This window comes from Chrysemys picta, chromosome 6 (assembly GCF_011386835.1).
Source record: "Chrysemys picta bellii isolate R12L10 chromosome 6, ASM1138683v2, whole genome shotgun sequence".
Taxonomy (NCBI): Eukaryota; Metazoa; Chordata; order Testudines; family Emydidae; genus Chrysemys; species Chrysemys picta.
This window is the reverse complement of record NC_088796.1, coordinates 48,873,952-48,895,328: the sequence shown is the minus strand read 5'-3', so window position 1 is coordinate 48,895,328 and position 21,377 is coordinate 48,873,952. Positions and strand designations below refer to the sequence as shown.

The 21,377-nt window shown below is 45.1% G+C and overlaps 1 protein-coding gene and 1 long non-coding RNA gene across 21 annotated transcripts in view; one reads left to right on the top strand and one right to left on the bottom strand.

Moving 5' to 3' along the window:
• The window catches only part of TNPO1 (transportin 1), a 157,555-nt gene that overhangs the window by 20,684 nt on the left and 115,494 nt on the right, over positions 1 to 21,377 (top strand). For 11 of the 19 annotated variants that reach the window (XR_010602193.1, XR_010602194.1, XR_010602192.1 and 8 more), the window contains 2 exons: positions 11,470 to 11,583; positions 19,030 to 19,105. Coding sequence is in view for 12 of the 19 variants with exons in the window: in XM_005288230.5 (XP_005288287.2) it covers positions 11,470 to 11,583; positions 19,030 to 19,105 (190 nt within the window). In the remaining 7 variants the exon portion in view is untranslated. The other 8 variants (XM_065599101.1, XM_042855915.2, XM_065599106.1 and 5 more) reach the window with 7 other exon arrangements.
• LOC122174241 (uncharacterized) lies at positions 3,572 to 11,205 on the bottom strand. Of its 2 annotated transcripts, XR_010602197.1 has the most exons (3): positions 11,075 to 11,205; positions 5,062 to 8,798; positions 3,572 to 4,770 (listed from the first exon to the last, which is right to left on the bottom strand). It is a non-coding gene; the product is annotated as an uncharacterized LOC122174241 (long non-coding RNA). The 2 variants fall into 2 exon arrangements; XR_010602196.1 differs by lacking the exon at positions 11,075 to 11,205 and having other exon boundaries at positions 5,062 to 10,991.

The window sequence follows — 21,377 nt, the reverse complement described above, 5'->3', positions numbered from 1 at the left end:
CCTGGTCTGTGCTTGAGTCCTAAAACAAAAGGCTGGGACACCCTTCTGGTACTGTACTTCTGGTACTATCACTCATAACTGATAGGTATGCAAACTAGGGTAGCTTCCCTTGGTCTGGGGAGCCCCACAGCAGGTCTGTGCTCTGCCCCCCACTTACTCTGTGCCTCTTGGTACCACCTGCCACAGGTTACTCCATGCTCCAACAACCCTGCAGGCTCCCCGCTGGTGCTGGCTGATCCAACAGTGGAATAGATCTTTGGCTGAGTCTCTGGGTGGTGAAAGTCATAAGCACCCAGCCCACATGCTACCAAACTCAGCTCTGCCCTGAGCCAGCGTGGACTGTGTCACAGTAGGGAGCTCTGGGCTGCGGTAGGGGCACTACCTTGGGGGAGGTGTAATCCATACAGCCTGTGACTCCCCCTCTGTCCCCCAGCCTTCCTGTCTTAAGTAATAGTACCAGAATAGTGTTCCAGCTCCCCCCAAAAGTCCCAGAACGACAGTCTGGTAAAACTCAACCCTGCTTCTGGCACCAGTCCCTGTCTTCTCACAAGGAGGGGTGATGTCCTCTGTACTGAGGCATTCACAATCAGCACTGGTGCATACTTCTGACCGTTGGGCATCACCTTTTGATGACGTCTACTCCTCTTCACCTTCACTGGGGCACACTTTTTCTTCCACATCCAGCATGAAACCATCAGGAGAGGACTGGAGGCTCTTTCTTTAGAGCTCCTACATATCCTTCACAGACAGTGCAATGACCTGGTCAACCACAGGTGAACCAGTCTTACCAATACTATGTGCCATCATGGCCCTATTGGGCATCCTGGGGACATGCATTCTGGGCTGGCAGGATTTGATTTCCTCCCTACCACTCCATGAAAGAGAGAACTCAGTCTCCTACTGTATCTTTGGCTAGACCCCTGTCAGCTGACAGAGATGAGCAAATGGCTGAGGAGGAACAGGCCCCAGAACCTCAGGAGCAACATTTTTTTCCCTCCTAGGGACTGCTCATCTTCCTTGTTGGGCAAAGCCATTTCTTCAACCCCAGTACTGCTGCCTGATTTCAAGACATTTCAGGAGTGTACATAATTTCTGAGACTCTTGATATTGAGACCTCTGTCAGAGGGAAAAGTTCATTAGCTTTTTGGTATTCTGCACTCATTTGTTCCTGATAGGAAAGCCCTACCTATCAGTGATGGCATTCTAGATCCAGCTAAGACCCTTTGGCAGACACCAGCTCTCTACTGCCTATGGCCAACAGAACAGAGAAACATTACCAGGTACCCCTTAAGGGATTTGACAAGGTTTACGTGCACCCATCAATCTAGGGTTCCTTGGCTCCTATACACACCTGTCTCTGCTGTGCATAAATAATCTAAGCAGGCAAAGAGCACTCCCAAAGCTAAAGACCCCCCAAGAAACTGGAGTTATTTGGGAGAAAGGCCTGTTTCTGAGCATCACTACAGCCGTGAACCACTAATTACCAGGTTCTCCTTGCAAAACATAATTACCTCCCATGAGACAGGTGTCTCTTTTCATATACAAAAGTTGCCATAAAGGAGCTGAAATACATCATTAAGGAAGGCCAGCTAGTAGCCAAAATGTCACTACAAGCAGCCATGGACACCTTGGACACAGCAGCCAGATCCATGGCCAATGCTGTGACCATGTGCTGCTTGTAGCTTCATGGCCACAAGCTTAAGGCATCCATGAAGAGGTGCAAAACACTACTGAAGTCTTGCCCTTTGAGGGAACATAACTGTTCAGTGAATGTACCAACACCTTGAATTACCTCCAGAGATTTCAGGACTACACTATGCTCTTTGGCCATATATGCATCAGCCCTGAACTGCAAGCCTTTAAGTATCAAGGGCAGTCTAGGCAGAAGATGCCTACCTACTCCCAGAATAGATCTTCTGAATACCAACCTAGGAAGAAGCCAAATATTCCAGAAGAAACTGTTTCCTTTCTTGACCAAAGGTGTGTTCATATCTGCTTCCAGGCAGCATTTTTGACATGAGTATTGAGACCCACACTGTAATCTCCCAAGAGGTGATCCCTAATTTGAATATTGCCTTGCACCTTTCCATCAGATTTGGTCTGTTATAACAATGGACAGATGGGTGATGAAGTAGATATGCAGGGCTATGCCATCCAGTTTCACTGCTTAGCCCCTACCAACAGTCTTTCCTTGTCTTCCTTCAGGAGCCCTTCTCACAAAGCCAACTAAAAGAAGTGGCGTCTCCATTTTGACTAGGAGCCATAGAAGAGGTACCTCTGGAAGTACAGAAAAGAGGCTTCTACTTGTGATATTTCTTTGTCTCAAAGAAAAAAAAGTGTTCTTCATCCAATCCTAACCTGAGAAGACAACAAATATATATGCCATTACAGGTGCAAGATGGTAACATTTGCTTCCAATAACCTCTCCCTTCAGGCTCAAGATTAGCTTTTGACCTGCAGGACGCATACTTTCATATCCCACAGGCAGTATCTGTGATTCTGAGTTGATGAGTGCTCCAGTGCCCACCTATTCTGTTGCTCATAGCTTTTACTAGAAGAATGAAATAAACAAGAATCTGTTCAATTTCACTACAGCTATTCAGAAAGCTGTGGGCAGTACTGAAACAAACAATTATGTCCCTCTCTGTTGCTACCTGGGAAAGTTCTGAACAGTATAAAAATGGGTACTCTAATTAGTCACAGATTAGGAGCCTAGTCCGTCTTCTAGCACTTCCCCCCAACCCAAAGCAGGTAGGGAGAGGTAGATTACTTACCCCCTTGTTAATTTGCAGCAGCTGTCTAGGTATCAGAATAGTGGAGACTCCACCATTATGCATGAAGCAGCAAAGAAGTGAGCTTCCTTCCATTTGCTGGAGTTGTACAGGAATCTGCACATTTATCAAACACCTCCTGGCTTGAGGCTTATATTTTAAAGGGAACCCTAAAGCAAAGTGTAGGTATAGCACTCTGGCAGAAATCTCAACTCCTTCTTCCTAGCATTTGCAGCTATATAGTCTGGTATCTTACAAGGCCATTTCCCTGGACCTCATAATTTGGGGAAATGCTTTAACATTCATATCAGCCTCTGGACAGTAGGTCAGTAGTATACCTCTCGAGCCCTAGAGACATTTGAATCTAAAAAGTGGCATCCATTCACATAATGATGAATGTAAAGGTGTGGTACTCTATACCGGTATACAGGACTCCGAACATAACCATTTTATTGCATTCAAAACAATAATAAATTGTTACCCTTTTAATTTAAATATCCTGGCATAATTGTTCTGTTTTTTTGCTCACTATCACTAACATTAACACCCTCAGATCATGCGGGAAAGCTCTTTTCATAGTGGTAACAGTAAATGTTGTTTGTTCAGCATTATTGGATTGGGGATGTCAAACTCATTTTTCAAAAGGCTGATTTCCATTTTAATTATGGTCAGTGGCATAAATTTAGGACCCTTGGTCCTCAGCAGAACCCCTACTGATGTCACTGGGAGGTTCGCACCAAGATCAAAAGTAGGATATGGCCGGATGGATTTGATTTAAATCAAATTGATTTAAACCATGATTTAAATCACTAGTCAAGAAGACTCAATTTAATCATGGATTTCTACATAAAAGTGCATTCTTGTTGGTTGTTATAACCTTAATACATATCCTTAATACATATCACAACTCAGAGATAGATGTAGGTTTCATTTTTAGAAGGTACACACTATACATTTTTAAAGTACTTTATTTTGAAAACTTTTCAGATTAGTTTTACAGCTATATCAGAAAATGAATGATTGTTTGGTTATTTCATTTACCAAAGGTAATTGAAGCAGATATTTATGAAGTTAGTTCACCTCCCACTATCTCCAATTCAACAGGTTAATCATTAATATTTGGAGGATTTTCCTGCTATGTTGTATTAGGAGGAGAACATCACCACACAGACATTTAAATTGTTTTATTTAACTAAAACAACAATGTTATGTATTCTGGATTTTTTTCTTCAACAGCAAACATATTCATATCAGCCTCTGGACAGTAGGTCAGTAGTATACCTCTCGAGCCCTCCCCCCATTTCTTATAGCTTTTACTGCTACTTCTTGTAAGTATTCTGCTGTGTGTGCATTTCCCGATGTATCAATTGTTTCTGTAAGCAAGACATTCCCTTCTTCTGTTGTCAGCCAAGCACATACCACAGGATCATTGTGGACATTTTTCCACCCATCAAGACTCAGGTTAACAATTTTACCCTCTAGACCTTTTGCACACTGCTCAATTTCTCTTTCATACACTTTATCCAGCAATTTGCCTGTGACATCTGCTCTGTTGGATGGACTGTATCCTGGTCTTAATGACTGAACCATGTTCATGAAGTGTGGGTTCTCAATCATATGGAAAGGAAGAGTTTGTTGCATAAACAAATTGATGGGGAAAATTGCCCAATTACCTCTTTTTGTAATCTGCTGTTCTTATCACAAATTTTTCTATGGTTGTTTCTGGATGATAGAGATTTTTTCTTCTTTTTCCTACAGGTGATATACTGTTCTATATGCATCCGAAGAAGTGGGTTGTAGTCCACGAAAGCTTATGCTCTAATAAATTTGTTAGTCTCTAAGGTGTCACAAGTACTCCTGTTCTTCTTACTGTGGCTATGTGACATACATGATGTGACTGAAACACTATTATTGGCAGATAACTCTGAAACTGTAGAAAATGATGGTGATCTTAAAGGTGGATAGTCTTCAGAATCCTATATGTTGAGGATGGATTCTCCTAAACAAAATAAGTCAATGCAGTTATTTAATTATTATTACCATACTGCTCATTTAGTATCTCATACTACTCATTGCATTCACTGACACTCAGTATTACTTTAAAGGTGAAATTGTAAAAGGAAGATCTGCCTATTTCAGCTATTTATTTTTTAATCACAACTGCATCTAAAATGATAGTACCATAGAGTAACAACTATATTTTTTGCTCAAACATGAGAATTCAAGAATAGTCCAGAAGGAAGACAGACAGTCCTTAGGAAAGAAGTATGAAATAAAAAAGTTTACCAACCCGAAGATCCTGTATGTTTAGACATGTTCCTTTCGTCATCTTCAGTGCGGCTTCCTCCTGAGAAGGAACACTTCTCATGATGTTGTTTCATTTGGGCAACCAGGCCTTGCATTTCTTTGTTGCAATGTTTGCATTTTGCACGCATGCCTGTCTCACCCACAGGTAGAGGAGCTTCATTAAAATATTCCCAAACTGGTTCTCTTTTATGGCCTGCTGCCATTATAGGTTTTCCCTTCTAGTGAGAGAATGGTATGGTAGATCTCAAATCAATGACGGTGTAGCAGGGTGGTCACCCACGCCAGTTCTGGAAGGGTTAAAGCCAGCCCTGGGAGAGGGCTGAGGCTGCAAAGGAAAGCCTGGGCTGATTGGGAAAGGTAGTAACAGCTTGGGCCATACTCCAATCAGCCCCAGCTGGTCCCTATAAAAGGCTGTGAGCCAGCAGCCCAAAGACTCTCTCTCTGCTTGTAGAGGGAGAAGGGCCTGGCTGCTAGGGAGCTGAGCAGGGCTGGAGGAAGGCTAGAGGAGCTGGGGAGTTCCAGCCTGGAAAACCCCCAGGCTGCAGGCCTAGCTGACAGCCTAAGACAAAGACTGGGGTTGCAAAGGGGCAGCCCAGCAGTAGGTAGAGGCAGCAGGTCCAGACTCACCTCGCCTCAGTCGTAGGCTACTGCCAGTCACCAATTTGCCCCCATGCACTGGTGCAGACTGCAGTGTAAGCCACTCATCATAGGCAAGGTTGGGTCTGGACCTGCAGCCTCTGCCTACCCATGGGCTGCCCCCTGCAACCCCAGTACCCAGTTGGCCTTCTACTAGGCTGCAGCCTGGGGGGGTTCCAGGCCAGAGCTCCCAAGCTCCTCTTGCCTTCCCCCAGCCCTACTCCACTTTAGGTACGCTCCCTAGCAGCCAGACCCTTCTCCCTCTAGAGGGAGAGTGTCTCTGCTCCTAGTCCACTGCCCTCTCATAAGGGCTAGCTGGGCCCTGATTGGGGCGTGGCCACAGCTGAGGCTGCTTCCCCAGTCAGCCTGGGGCTACCTGTCTGCAGCCTCAGCCCTCTCCCAGGGCTGGTTTTAACCCTTCCAGGGTCAGAGCTGGTGACCACCCCACTACAGAAGGCTACACTCAGAAAGACCTCAAGACTTCTGGAATATGCTGCTCAAACAGTTTCACTTTTGTTTCTACTGCCTGTCCTTCCCATCTCACATTTATCTCCAGACTTCTTCTCCTTGTCCAGATTTATTCCACCCCAACAATCTTCTATTCATTGAACTTTTTGAAACTTTGCACTTTAGAGAGAGGTAAGGGATGGACTCTGTGTACACAAATTTACAGAGGGACAATAGGGTTGAGGTCTGTTATTTTTCACCTCTATATATTTATGTATTTAAAAACATTTTTGCTGTTAACAAGCATGTTATCTCTGGAGACACAAATCCACAGTTTGAGAACTTCAAAACTAAGCATCTCTGATGGTATCTTCTAGACTGAGCACTGAGTCCCATTGGGTAGGTAGAAAGATTAACCTAAATAATCTATACAGAAGCCCCTGGAACCCCATAAGGATTGGGTCCCTAATCCATGAACTATTGGAACTCATTTACAAAACTTTTCTTAAAAGTTACATGAATATATTGTTCCATACTATAGATTTAGAATTAGAATTTATAATTTGTATTCCATGATGAGATATCTTTGAGTTATAATGTATCTTAATTAAAACTATCTTTCAGATTTTTTTGATTTTTTTTAAATTATTTATTTTTATCCACCCTGGGATATGGCCTGTAAGTAATAACTAAACTTTTAGTTGTCATCAATATTACTACTATTTAAGTTGCATTCTGTATCACTCAGTGGGACAATAGTCTCACCTTTAGCACTACTGCTATTTCTGGCCTATGTTTCTCTTCCATCTCCATCCTCTTCTCTGTTTCTCTCCTCTCTTCATCTGCATTTCCTCCCGTGCACCAAGTCCTAGTTCCCATCCCCTCTTGTGGTTTTCACTCTCACCACTTCATATTATAGAATGATCAATTGTGAAATAGTTAATGAAGGCATAAAATCTCATAGTTAAGATTTAAAATTAACACTTCAGTGTCATTAACAGGGGTTGGGGTCATTCACACCACTCATTGCCTTTGTGTTAGGCTATCTGTTGTCTCAGAAAGACCACTCTGAATCAGTTACAATCAGTTCTCCTTTGGATGACTGACATTAAGTACTCCTGAGGGAATTCTGTGCCAAAAAAATAAATATTCTGCAAACAATATATTAAAATTCAGTAAATTTTAATTATCCATAAATGTGGAGGTTCCAACATGGCAGTGGGAAACACAGGCCCCTAGCTCTATGGAAGTGGGAGATTACCCTGCAGCTCTCCCCGGACACAGAGTCAGTGATGAAGCTGCACCCAACCCTGACACAGCGCAAGGGCTGGGCCTGCCGCAGAAACACCCCGGGGCCTTGCCCCTCTGCACCAGGCCTGAGCAGGCAGGCTCAGCCCAGCAGGATGCAAGTGTGGAGGGGCTTGGTGTGGGATGAGAGGGTTCGGGGTGGGGCAATCTGGGTGTGGGTGGCTCAGTGGGGGACCAGATGTGTGTGTGTGGGGAGATCTGGATGCACAGGGGCTCATTGGGGGCATAGGCGCCAACTCCGTGAGTGCTCCTGTGTAGCCCCCCATCAGCTCCCACCCGCCCCCACAGGACCTCCCACCTCGCTGATCAGCACCTCCTCCTTCCTCCCTGTGCCTGTCAGCTGTTTCATGGTGTGCAGGAGGCTCTGGGAAGGAGGAGCGAGGGCAGGGTGCGCTCAGGGGAGGCGGAGAAGAGGCAGGGCATGGGTGGCACCTTGGGGGGAAGGGGTGGAGTGGGGGCAGGGCCTGGGGCAGAGCCAGGGGTTGAACACTCCCTGGCACATTGGAAAGTTGGTGCCTGTGGTTTGGGGGGTTCCAGGTGTTGGGGCAATGGGACTTTGCAGGGGGGGAGGGTCCCAGTGAAGGTGGTTGGGGCTCACCGGGGGCAGTCTGAGTGTGGGGGGATGGGGCTTAGCGGAGTGGTCCGGGTGCTGAAGGAGTGGGGCTTGGTGGGGTGGGGGCCAGGTGAAGCTGGTTGGGGTTCAGTGGGGTGGGGGTATGGTTGCAGGGGGCTTATAGGGATGGTCCAGGTGTGGGGTGGTTGGGGCTTGTCAGGGTAGGGGTCTGAGGGTGGGGGGCTCAGTGGGGGCTGGTCTGGGTGCAGGGGAGGGGTCTGGATGGGGGGGGTTAGCAGGGGGGTCTGGGTGCTGGGGGATGCTGGATGTAGGGGGTGAGGCAGCAGGGTTGGGGGTGCAGATGCAGGGGGCTTTGGAGGGGGTTCTGAATGCGGGGAGAGTGAGGCTCAGTGGGGGGTTGAGATTCACAGGGGTTGGGCGGACAAAGGTATTAGGATGCGGGGAGCGGGGGTGTTGCGGAGTTTCCTGCAGCTGGGAAGGTTTTTGGGGATGGGTCTGCCAAGCCCCAGCCTCACCTTGCTGGGGAAGAGGGAGTCCCATTCTTCACTGCCCAGCTGGGCCTAGCAGCTGGGCCTGGCACAGAGTAGGAGCCACCGGGAGGGATGTCCCTGGCTCCGCAATGATTTACCTCTCCACTGGCTGCTCCGGGTGTTCAAAACAAGGTGCCCGCTTTGCTGGAGAGGGATGCATGACCGCTCTTGCTTCCCTTTGCGTCTTCATCAGAAAGTCATTTTTGTGCAAAGAAGCAAAGAAATCTGTGGGGGACATGAATTCTGCATGCACATAGTGGCACAGAATTCCCCCAGGAGTAATTAAGGCTTCAAACTTTTTTTTTTTTTAAATGAAAGCTCATGCTTGACCTACACTTAAAATTTAGGTCAACACAGCTACATCACTCAGGGATGTGAAAACTCCACCACCCTGACTAACATAACTATGCTGATCTATGTTTCTGTTCTTGTTACTATTGCTTGGGGAGGTGGTGTTCCTACAGCAATGGAAAATCCCCTTTCAGTAGTGTAGGCTGTGTCTATTTTACGGGGTTATGCTAGCATACTACAGCACTGCAGCTATGCCAATATAGTTCCTGTAGAGTAGACATACACTTAGGGCTTGTCTTCACTACTGGGATAAGTCGATGTAAGTTACGCTACTTAAGTTACATAGCTTAGGTCGACTTACCCTGGTGTCTTCCCTGTGCTGCATTGACGGGAGATACTCTCAGGTTGACTTACCTTACTCTTCTCGGGGAGCTGGACTACTGGAGTTGATTGGAGAGCACTCTGCCATCGATTTAGCGGGTCTTCACTAGACCTGCTAAATCGACACCCGCTAAATCGATTGCAGCAGCCTTGATCTCCCCAGTAGTGAAGACAAACCCTTAAGCCAGTGGTTCTCAACCTATTTACCATTGTGGGCTGCATATGTGACCCACAATGCGTTATGTGGGCCGCATCCAATACTACCTCTATGGCCCTGAGGATGTCACATGGGCCGCAGCACAAGTGGCCTGCGGGCTGCAGGTTGAGAACCAGTGCCTTAGGCCCTGTCTACAGTAGAGAGCTTACACCTGTATTGCTGTAAGATCTCCCATGTAGCCGCTCTATACTGACAGGAGAGAGCTCTCCCATTGACATAATTAAACCGCCCCCAACAAGAGTGTCTCCAGCCAACATAGTGCTTTCCACACTGGCACTTCTGTCCGTGTAACTTATGTCATTCAGCGTGTTTTTTTCACACCCCAAGCAACATAAGTTATACAGACAGAAGTGCTAGTGTAGGCATAGCCTATGAGTCGTCAGAATTTGAATGGGCTACATAAATACATAAAGTGGGCTAGATCTTGCCTGTGGGCTAGGTGTTTGACATCTGATTACTAAAGTATATATTACAAATAAGTGTTCCTGTGCTCGGGGGGCGGGGGGGGGGGAAGTTTAGCTGACTGGAAGTAAACTAAAACTGACTAGAACTGAACTAAAGGTTTCCCATTTTACTGATGTAGTACACTTAAATATCTTATTATGGCTCAGTTTTGCAGAAATAAAATTAGAAGAGGAGTTTCTGAAGGGGAGAGAGGAATAATTTGTTTGCCTGTGAAAGGCTGCTAAAATTGAAGATTGCATCAATAATGGAAGTCAGTGGGCCAGAGAGCAAAAATGATTCTACAGTCCAGTGGTTAAAGCATCTGTTTGGGAGGAGGGAGACCTAGGAGCCAATTCCTCTGCTCCAATAACTTTCATTTTCTAGTATCAGAGGGGTAGCCGTGTTAGTCTGGATCTGTAAAAAGCGACAAAGAGTCCTGTGGCACCTTATAGAATAACAGACGTATTGGAGCATAAGCTTTCGTGGGTGATTACCCACTTCGTCAGATGCACGATGCGTCTGACAAAGTGGGTATTCACCCATGAAAGCTTATGCTCCAATACGTCTTTTAGTCTATAAGGTGCCACAGGACTCTTTGTTGCTTATTCTTACATGAAAGGCCTTAGGTGCCTAAGCCATCTGGCTCCCTTTGTGGATCACTGAGCAGCAATATACACCTACCTCTGAGAGGGGACGCTGGTTAGAAACCCCCCTCTGCATCCCTCTTTGGCTTGCTTAAGTGACTTCCCACCTAAAGGATCACATCCCTTGATGGATAGGGCCTTAGTCCCTGCTGCTGCTGTTCAGGATATACTCTCCTGCATAACTGCGGTGTTTTCAGGTCTGTGGGGCTATTGCTACGGTTGCTCTCTCAGGTTTTTCGGGTGGGAGGGATAGGAGGTGTTGCTATCACCCTCTTGGCTCTATGGGGATGGAATGTGTATGAGGGTGCTCCTGAGGTGGTTGGGGAAAGCGCTGAGTGACCGTCCGTCACTCTCTGGAGGAGAGGGGGTGCTGCCCTCGCCGGCCGCTGAGTGTGTGGCATGAGTTAGGTCATGCCCCTGCTGCTGGACATTGCGCTGAGGTGGATCCATTAACGCTGTCTGATAGATCATGGGGTTTAAATCGATTTTTATTGACCCCCTCACGCTGAGTGTGTGTGACGCACCTTGAGCTTGAGGCAAGCGGCTGCGGTGGCTGCTGCCGCCGGCGGAGGCAGAAGGGCTGAGCCGGCCGGGTGGACGGGCGGTGGCGCGGCGGGCGCTAAGACCCGGGGGGACGCGTCGCTCTTAGGACCAGCCTGCAAATTCGGCGTGAGTGACTCAGTTCGCTCAGCGCACGCACGGCAGGCGGCGGTGGCCGGGGCTAGGAGCAGGTCAGTGCCGCTCGCCTTGGCCTGTTGCAGCTCTATTGGGGGGAGGTCGCGGCGCGCGCGGGTCCGCCGCTCGGTACGTACGTGCGCGCGTGCTGGGGCGAGAGCGGGCCGCGCTCCGGGCGCAGCCTCCCCTGCGCTCAGGCCTGCAGCGCTAGTAACCGCGGCCGCCTGTTGTCTGTGTTTTGCAGCGACCCAAGATGGAGTATGAGTGGAAACCCGACGAGCAGGGGCTCCAGCAGATCCTGCAGCTGCTCAAGGAGTCGCAGTCCCCGGACACTACCACGCAGAGAGCTGTGCAACAAGTATCCTTGGCCGGGGCCTACCGCGGAGCTGGGGCCGGAGTCGCTGCGTGCCGCGCGGAGGCCGAGCCAGTCGCGCAGTTGAGCGCTGGTTGCTGTTTCCACGGGTTCCGGCTCCGCTTCTTCCTCCGTCTCGAGGGGGAAGGACGGACAGGGGCTTCCCGGGTTGGGAAGCCGGGCGGTGGGTGTGAGGGGCGAGGCGAAGCTCCCGGGGAAGGGGAGAGGGGGCGGTGGCTTCTCCGGGTTTCAGGCCCCGCTCGGTGGGAGGGAGCCCCTACAGCGCTGCGAGCGGCGCTGGAAAGACCAGCGAGCCGGGGGCGCTGTTGGCTTCACCCCCGCCCAGGCACTGAGGTGGGCGGCCGTGGCGCGGGGTTTGAACCGCCGAGGGAACCTGTGGGCGGTAATGTTACCCGCCTCCCCCTTCTGGCCCCCGGCCCGAGCACCTGTTGCAACCCGGGAGCTAAGTGGAGCTTTTCTTTTTAAAGCCTTGGCCGGGCCATGCCGCTCTGGTGTCCGCCACTTTCCCGGGTTACCCCACGCTGGGCCTCTGCCAGCCCCCAGTTGCAGCAGCTCTGGGCTTGCCTTCCCTTCCCGGAGTGCTCCCCGCGCCCTACGGCCGTGCACTGGCCTCTTTCCATAGAGGGCTTGGGTGGATCCCGCCAACAGGGTTGGGGGCAGACTGGACACAGGATTTCTAGTTGAGCAATGCTGCTCCTCCCCCAGCCCTGCCTTGTGGGGCTAAGCTCTGTGATGTCTCTAGTCCGCTCTTTTCTCGGGAGTCAGCCGTGGGAGGAGGCTCGGGCCGCTCATTTAGCAGGGCATGTGGTACTAGCATCTCTGTCAGAGTGCCCCTATCTTTTGTGTATGCGTGGTGGATATGGGGGGAGAGGGGCCCTGTTACATGTCCTAGTGCTTTTATAGAGAATGGAACAAGCATAATCTGGTTGTGATAGTAGCTGATCTTTCTATTGGCCTCTTCAATCTATAGATGAAAGTTCAGGTTTTCCACACTGTGAAAACAGTACTGCTTGCAAGGAAGACTTTTGAAAGAGTGAATTGTTATATGATAAACCACAGAAGGTCACCTGCCAAAAGAAAATGGATTTTTGTTTGTTTCTTGGATTCCTAAAAAAAAAAAAAAAAGCACTTTTAGCCTTGCTTCTATTTTTATATTAGCAATTTTGATTTTGTGCACTCTGAAAGTCTCCAATGACTGTAGAGGTGGAGTGATTAGTCAGACCAGCTAAACCTTTGGCAGAAAAATGTTTGTTAAAGATTCATCATCCCCTTCTCCTTTCATGAAGATATAAATACTAAAACATCTAAGAAGTCCTTCAGAAAAAAACAGGTAGACATATGTGATATTCTTGATACTTTCAAGGTATCAGATTTAACTGTCACTCTCTGCACTCCCCACCTCCAAAAAACTGGTTACTTTAAGGCTTTTTGGTCAAATTAAGAATACTTCTAATTTTATTTATAAGTTAAATGTAGTTTATTTCAGGTTCTGTCTCCCTTTGTGAACTCATGTGATTTTTATAAATAAGGCTAAGATTTTTGTCATGGATATTTTTAGTAAACGTCACGGACAGGTCACGGGCTTCCGTGAATTTTTCTTTATTGCCCGTGACCTGTTGGTAACGTTTACTAAAAATATCCGTGACAAAATGAGGAGCTTGTCTGCAGGGTCCCCACACTGCTCGCAGCTGTGGGGGCGCACTCTGAGTTCCAGGGTCCCCGCAGCGGCTGGGAGCTCTGGGGTCCCTCCACCTCTGGCTGCCGTGGGCGGCAAGGGAACTGACTTCCACGACATCCATGAAAAAATTGTAGCCTTATTTATAATTTCATTTTTCCATTTTAAGATGTTTCATTTCTCCCCTTTTGCTGTGTGAAAGACCTATACACAAATGGGAAACTCTGCATTTGACAGTACTGAGTATAAAGTAAACCCCAAATTTAAAATAGAGAATTTTTAATCTTTAAGTTACTGTAATCATGTTGGTTGTAACAGTAGATTTAAATTGTGGTTTTTAAGTTGTCTCCTTGATTAAACAAGGTATTCTTAGATTATTAAAGGGATACTATCTTGTTCTACTTGTCTCCATTTCTAAATTAGAAACTTTTTTTTATTACTAAATTAGTTTAAAAACAAACAAACAAACCTCTCCCCAAATAAGTCTGATAGCATATTTCTATAAACTTAAATTTCTGTTGCAATGTTCTTAAACAGTTGTGTTGGTGAGTGGCATCCTGAAAAATGAAATGATTAGAAGCTGACTAAACAAAAGTGAAATTATCTTATGTAATTTCATCAAGGTGAGAAATGCTAAGCAAATAGCATAAATAGTGATAAGTAAATTGTAATTTTAACTACCAAAGATATTAATGCAGTCTTAAGATAACTTGACTGCATCCCATGTTTTTAACTTTTTGTCATTCTAGATGTTTGATGAAGCATGTAATCAAAGGGAACTTTCCTTTCCCTCCCTATTGGGAGCATTCAGCATATGAAAGATATCTAATGTATAACTTATTTTAATTTTTTTTCCATTTAGATTTCATTTCTCTTCCATTCAGTTTGCTTAAAATGGCATTAGTAGCCATTTGCTGTGCTGTGACACTCCAGCATATGCCATACCTTAAAGATGTACTCTACTGGTGTTGACCCTAGTAAGTGGTGGATTTTTACTGTTTTTATTATATGATGCAGTTTTGAAAAACCTCTTTTAATATAACTTGCAGAACAGTGCTATATAATAAAAATGCCACTTGATACATTTATGGGCCGGCTTCAGCAAGTCGCTGAGATGGCTGTCCTATCACAGCATGGTGCTTAATAATGTGTCCCAGTGGGGCATGAGCCAGCTGCTACAAACTTAAGGCACTTTAAATTGATTTTTGTTTTCTTATTAATATGGGCTGATTGCCCTTGTTGCTCTTGTGTTGGGCATTCAGACACACGTAACTAAATTAAAAACACAGGTCATGTTAAATGTTAAAATGCCTTTTAAAATATGAAGTTGTAGGCTTTAAAGGCTTATTTGTTGCAGGGTCATATTATATACCCCTGCAGTAAAACAAAGGAGTGGGAGGACCCAAGAATCTGACAGTGTTGCCAACTTAGCTACTTTGTCACTAGATTTAGTGACATTTTGGTTTCCCTGGTGAGAAAATAAGTGTCAGTGACTAGTGACAAATTTAACGACTTTCACTGCCAATTTCAGTGACATTCAGAGGAAGAAGTCACCAATATGTATAGTCATAAAACATTCCCAAGCAGTTCAATAGTGTGAATAAAATCCATTCCGTGTTTCGCTTACTACATTCTGTTGCACACCAAGTCAATGTCATTATGTCTCAATTGAACATGTCCTTGGAAGGAATCACATTCCAGGGCTTCTTGGGCTGAGATCACTATAATCCGCAGGCGAGGCAAATAAATTTGTGGGGGTTAATTAAACACTTTGCTAAAGCCAGGTGTACTTTGGCGAGAGCAGCACATTAGCCAGGGCTTGTTTTTACCCAAATGTGTTATTTCTTGCTGCTCTGTAGTAGTTAGTACACCCTGTGATACAGGGAAAGATGGCTAATGAAGTGGGCTGGGCAGGGGAGTCAGATTAGCCCACGAGAAGAGTTGCACAGATGGAAGATGGGATGGTATGAGACCGCACCGTGTGTCCCAGTGGGGCAGGGGAGTGGTCACCGTTCCTCCAGGGATGAAGCCCTTACTACAGGATCAAAGGTGGCGCTAGCTTGATTTTGCTTCCCCTTTACACCTTCCCCTGGTTTGGCCTGGGATTAGCTGTCCAGCTGTTTTTGAGAAATGAAACTCTGGAAGTGGGGGGAAGGGACCTGACTAACTGACTTTATTTATTTATTTATTTATTTTTAGATTAAATCTACTTTCTTGGCTCCCTGCAGCGCTAAGTTCAGGTGAATGCCCTCTTACCCCTGGCTCTGGGCATTCCCTTTCACTAACCTGTTGGCTCAAATCCAGGCTGGCAAGAAAGGGAGGCTCAGCTGAAATTAACCAATCCCAGCCAGCCTGGCTGCCCTGTACAGAGCGCCCTTCCCAATGAGCAGAGGGCTGCAGTTTCCTTCCTAATGAGCAGCGGTTGCTCTCCTGATGATGACAGTGTACTGGTGTAGTTGCTTTTGGTGTGCAACAGAATGTAGTAAGAGAGCGTGGAATGGATTTTATTAACACGATTGAGCTGCTTGTGAATGATTTTGTGATTATATTCGCCTGTGTGTGTGTGTGTGTGTGTATATGTATATAAAATTATCTGGAAATTTTATTCAGTGACATTTTTGTCTTTTTGAGTGCTTAAACAGCTACATCTAGCGATTTAGCAGGAAGTCACCAGACAAACCCTGAAATGTGAAGTTGGCAACAGTCTCAAAGAGTGAATGAGGAAGAAGCTGTTAGAGCTGGAAAATCCTGTGGATCCTAGGCCAGTAGCTTCACTGTTGTTGTGGGGTTTCCACCTAAAACATCTCTTTTGGTTCTCCTTCCTGCTGTGCTTGCACTATATTTTTCCTTTTTTGGGGGGGGAGGGAGAGAACGGGACAATGCAGAGGTAATAGCAAGGTTTGACTCCAGTTGATTTTTGTGGTGGTTATTTCTGTAGGTTTAAAAGTGGAATATCTCAAAATGGCTGCATCCCAACATACATCTTAGTCTATGCTTACACTGCGTTGTAAGGTGCGCTGTGTAGCTGTTCTTTATCGCCGAGAGAGAGCTTGCCTGGTGACAAAACCACCTCCAAGGAGGAACGGTAGCTTTGTGGCTGGCAGCACAGCTCCTGTCAACAAAGTGCTGTCCACATTGGGGCTTTTCATTGTTAAAACTTGTTGTTCGGGGAGGGGGGTGTTTTTTCACACCCATGAGCGACAAAAGTTTTAACAATGAAAGTGCCAGTGTAGACAGCCTAAGTCATGCTAGTCTTGACTACAATTATTTGGCTCTTGGAGAGGGTTCACCGTCTCCCACAGATGTGTAGCACATGCCATATTGATTCTGTTATTCCAACCCTGTTTTTCCACACAAGAGGCTTTTCCACCATAGTTCATACTAGACTTCACAGCAAAGGAGAGATATGGGCATTGGTAGCGCAATCTGTAAAGCTTTTATTTTTGAATGGAGTCATTACGTGATAGCTCTAATTTGTATTTATAGATATTTTTGGTCATTTCTTATTTGAAACTCTGTCATATTCAGAAACTGAATAACTAATGTCAGGTAACAGTTGCCTGTTAAGCAAATAATCTTGATCATTTAGAAATTTTCTTGTGTAATTGGTTTTCTAATATATAATTTAAATATAGGAGTTAACAGCATGATAATGTTGCACACTTGCAGCTTCAGATATTTGAGTACTATTGGTGAGTTAACCAGGGTGTGGAAATAAAAGGATTTAGCAACATGCCAAATCACTGTTGCTAGGCAAGCAGCAGTGAAATACTTGCAAATTTTGAATAACTGGAAATGACAAATCATAGAAAACCTGTAGGCCTGTTGCGGTACATTAGAATGACTCATTAATGAACACCGTAATACTGTTTATAGTTCCTCCATGGCATTTTTGGTAATGTGCGTGTCTGCACTAAAAAATTAAAAATTATGCGCACAATATTTTAAAATTCTGCATATTTTTTGTCAAAATTATACAATATAATCACACCATTTTCAATTATTTGCTAACAAGTGTTTTGAAATAAATTACCAAAATAATTGAAAATGGTGTGATTATTCTTGTTTCTGTGTTATTTTGACAAATAACATTTTAAAATTCTGCATATTTTATTTGTCAAAATAACAAATTTTAAAATTTGTTTAAAAAAACAAATTAGTTTTTTTGGCAAAGAATTCTCTCAAGAGTAACAGTGTTCCGTGTGGCACAAGCTGGGTGCGGGAAGCTCAGTGTGGGAGAATCTGGATGCACAGGGACTAGGTTCAGGGGGAATGGGACTCTGCACGGGAGTCCAGGTGAAGGTGGTTAGGGCTCAGTGTGGGGGCTGGGGGATGGGACTTAGTGGGGTGGAGGGATCAGGGTGCAGCTGGTTGGGGCTCAATAGGGTGGGGGTCCAGGTGTGGGGGGCTTCTGATGCAGGGGAGAGTTCAGGGGGCTCTGTGGGGGGGGTGCTGTATGCAGGGGGCTCCTGATGTGGAGGGGTTCCCAGATGTGTGGCTGAGGAGAGGGGTCACTGTACAGGGAGCTGCTTCCCCTGTCCACATAACCCCCCCCACCCCCAGCTGAGCCTCACCCCCCCTGGCCCCCTCCTGCCAAGTCTGCCCCTCCCCCCTCCCCCACAGCCACGGGAAGTTTCTGGGTGTTGATCTGATCCAGCCCTGGCTGCTCTGTGCAAGGGGGAACTCCATCTTTGTCCTCCTTCCACCCCTGTCCCCCCAGCTGGGACTAAGGTCCTTGGGTGCTGGCAAGGCGTGCCCAGACCTCCTGCCCCCAAGTGATTTATTTCTCCCCTGGCTGCCCAAACACCTGAGTTGCTGCTGCCAGGAGGGGTGAGTGAGCACTGGTGCAGCTTCTCTTTGCTTCCCCACAGAAACCATTTTCTGCAAGGAAGTGAAGGGAATCTGCGGGGAGAGGGGGTATTTTTCTGCATCGCAGTGGTGCAGATTTTCCCCAGGAGTTTTATATTTTTTTATATCTATATATGTGATGGTAATACCATATAAGATGGTAAATATTTAATACAAGATAATCCTTACCCTGTGTGTGTATGTATATATATGTGTGTGTGTGTGTGTGTGTATTCTAGGAAATGGGCATGTATATGTAAGGATTATCTTGTATTAAATATTTACCATCTTAAGTAACCTCCCCCTCCCCCCCCCAAATTATGCTACAATGTATCAGCCATTCATGCTTAAAAAAAATTCTCAACTTAGTGCTCAATTAAGCTGCAGTTTGGCAAGCTGCTTAAGCATGTGCCTAGTATTAAGCAAGAGAGTAGTCTTGTTGAAGTCTTAAAGATCATACTTTTATGCTTCAGAGACCATACTAAGTCAGTTTTAGTGGTGAAATGCAATATTATTTTTCAGTAAAAATGAAAAATGTTACACATGCTTTAATGTCTTGCTGAATGGCGGTACAATGGCTTGCTTAAAGTTGACGCTGTTCAAACTTTAAATCATTACCAGTCTAGGTCTCCTCAGCCAGCTCTTTTAAAACTCTTGGATGCAAGTTATGTGGGCCAACTGACTTAAAAATGTCTAACTTTAATAGTTGCTGTTTAACATCCTCCTGAGATATTAGTGGAATGGAAAGAGTCTCATGTGCGAGAGCATCACTTGTGTTTTAAGGTTTGTCACTGTGGAAGTAGAGTGCTATTTGGAAGTAACAGCAATTACACGTCTAAGTAATCAATGTCAACTTTAGTGTAATCTTTGAAACATAAACATTTTCCTTAACAACCTTACTTTTTTAGAAACTGGAACAACTGAATCAGTATCCAGATTTTAACAACTACCTGATATTTGTTCTTACGAAATTGAAGTCTGAAGGTAAGCTGCTGGGTTTTTGCTGTCTTATTCTAGGCATTGTCTAATGACTTTAATTCATTTGTCTAGATTTTTTAGAAATGGAGGATAGATTTAGATCCTGATCCTGCCACCAGCTCCACAGGCTGACCTGTACACTTGTGTGGAGCTTTACTGACTATTAGGGAGCCTGTCTGCCTATTGCCAGTTGTAGGATCAAGACTTTAGACCAGACTGCGTTCTAGCTTTCCTTTTTTTTGCTCCTGGATGTTAGCATCAGTGCTTCGTCAGAGTAAAATTAGATCGTGTAGTAACCTTCCTTGTTGGAAGGCGGATGTTCAGAGGTCACAAATCAAATGAATTTCTAACCGGATTAGACCAAGTAGTTTGTGCATGCTATTAAAACCATTACACAATTTGGCATATTTAGTAGTTTCTGATTGAGAGAGTTTGCAGTGTTAGAAAAGTAGTGTCAAAGGTTTCTCTGAAGACCCCAGTTTGCTTGGCAGTGCTGTTATCAAGAGGACTGTCTAAATGGATGTCTGACTGCATTTTATACTGCTATGTCTTCTGTCTTAAAAATGAGACTGAGGCTAGGCTGCCACACTGTCTGCCTTGGGAATGTTTCTCAGACACCCATGAAGCAGCTACATACTTACAAATGTTACTGCTTGGATTCAGTGTTTAAGAGTGTCTCTGTTCATACTGTGAGTGGTAGCACTTGTTTCCAAGGTAGGGGAGGCCAGACTCTTCTATGCTTATAAGAAGTTTTGTTTTATTTCAGGATATCCTTATTTTTAGCCAACTTCTTATGTGAAGGCTTTTTTCCACTAGTCTATTTTGCAGATCTGTAGTTCTCCTAATAATTCAGAGTGCATTTTTCCCCACCCTGAACCTCTTGGGGTTGTGACTTTATCTTCTTAAGGTACTTTAATACTTGTTTCTATTTCTTTGGTATGTGGTGGTGGTTTTTTAATTCATCATCATCATTTGATAAATTGGCCTATTTCCTGATATGCTTGCTTCCTGGGCAACTGAAGGAACAGACTGTTTTGGGGGGCAGTGTTTACACCCTGACAGGATGAGGTGTGACAGCCAATAGGGATCTGACTCATGCTCTACCCCATTAATGCTGCAATATTGGCGACTCTAAATATTTAAAAAAACAGGATTTTAGCTTAAAAATCATGACCCTATACTGAAAAACAATAACTGTTGGGTTCTTTTTAATGTTTCCTGGTTTCATAGCTATTTAGGATTTTCTCCACTCCCATGAGGCTAGACACTTACATACTTTATAATTTTCAAAAGAGTATTTTGAATTGGGAATTGGAGATTTAGTAAAAACAGCCAACATCACAAGGCATGTGATGGAACTGATTAGTTGGCAAAACTGCTGTTCTGAAGTGTCAAAAATCTTTAAAAGCTGAAGAGTACTGCTAGTCTTGCACTAAAGAGGTAAAACAGAGGAATGAGAATCCTGTTGCAATAACACTGTTGGAAGCAAAAGCACAGATAAGTGAATATTATTTGACATTTCTCTGTGGGGGCTGATGATCTAGTATATGTTTATGCAGTGCTAGCAGAATTGTAAGACCATATGTGTTTCTTTGCTTTCTTGGGGGGGGGACGGGACCTCCCCCTCTTTTGTTAGTGCTCTCTTTTAAGTGGCCTCATAAAGGGTAGCACTTCTGGCTTAAAGTGCTGTGTGAATGGAAAATATTTCAAACAAGTTCAGTGTACACAGTCCATGGCATTCCATGTTAATTTATCTGACATTACCCTGATCAACAGTAGATTCATGTAAAGGTGAAAACAGATTTGTCCCAACTGCCTAAATATAGGAACATAACTTCAGTAAGAACCTAAAACAATGCTGGTAGGGTTGATGCTGGAATGTTGATTCTGTCTGCTAATGAGTAGCAATAATTACAGTTTCAAAATACCATAAACAGAATTCTTAGCTATGCAGCACATGGATGGCTGTACAGCTTCTGATCCATAACTATGTATTTATTGCTCAATTATGCAGGTCCCTGTGCTCTTCCTAATAATGGCCTTTGGACAATCAGAATGTTGAGATTTGCATGTCCATACAACTGGTTCTTTAACCATGAAGTTCTTATGCAAATCCCTATGGCTTGATTGCCTCCTATTTTCAACTTATCTGTCATGCACCTATAAACATAATGTTCAACTTTTGACAGCCTTCCCACCTAATTCTAGATATTAAATATTTCTCAGTTAACATAGGAATTCAGCCCCTATAATCCTGATCCTACAGGTCCGGTCTATG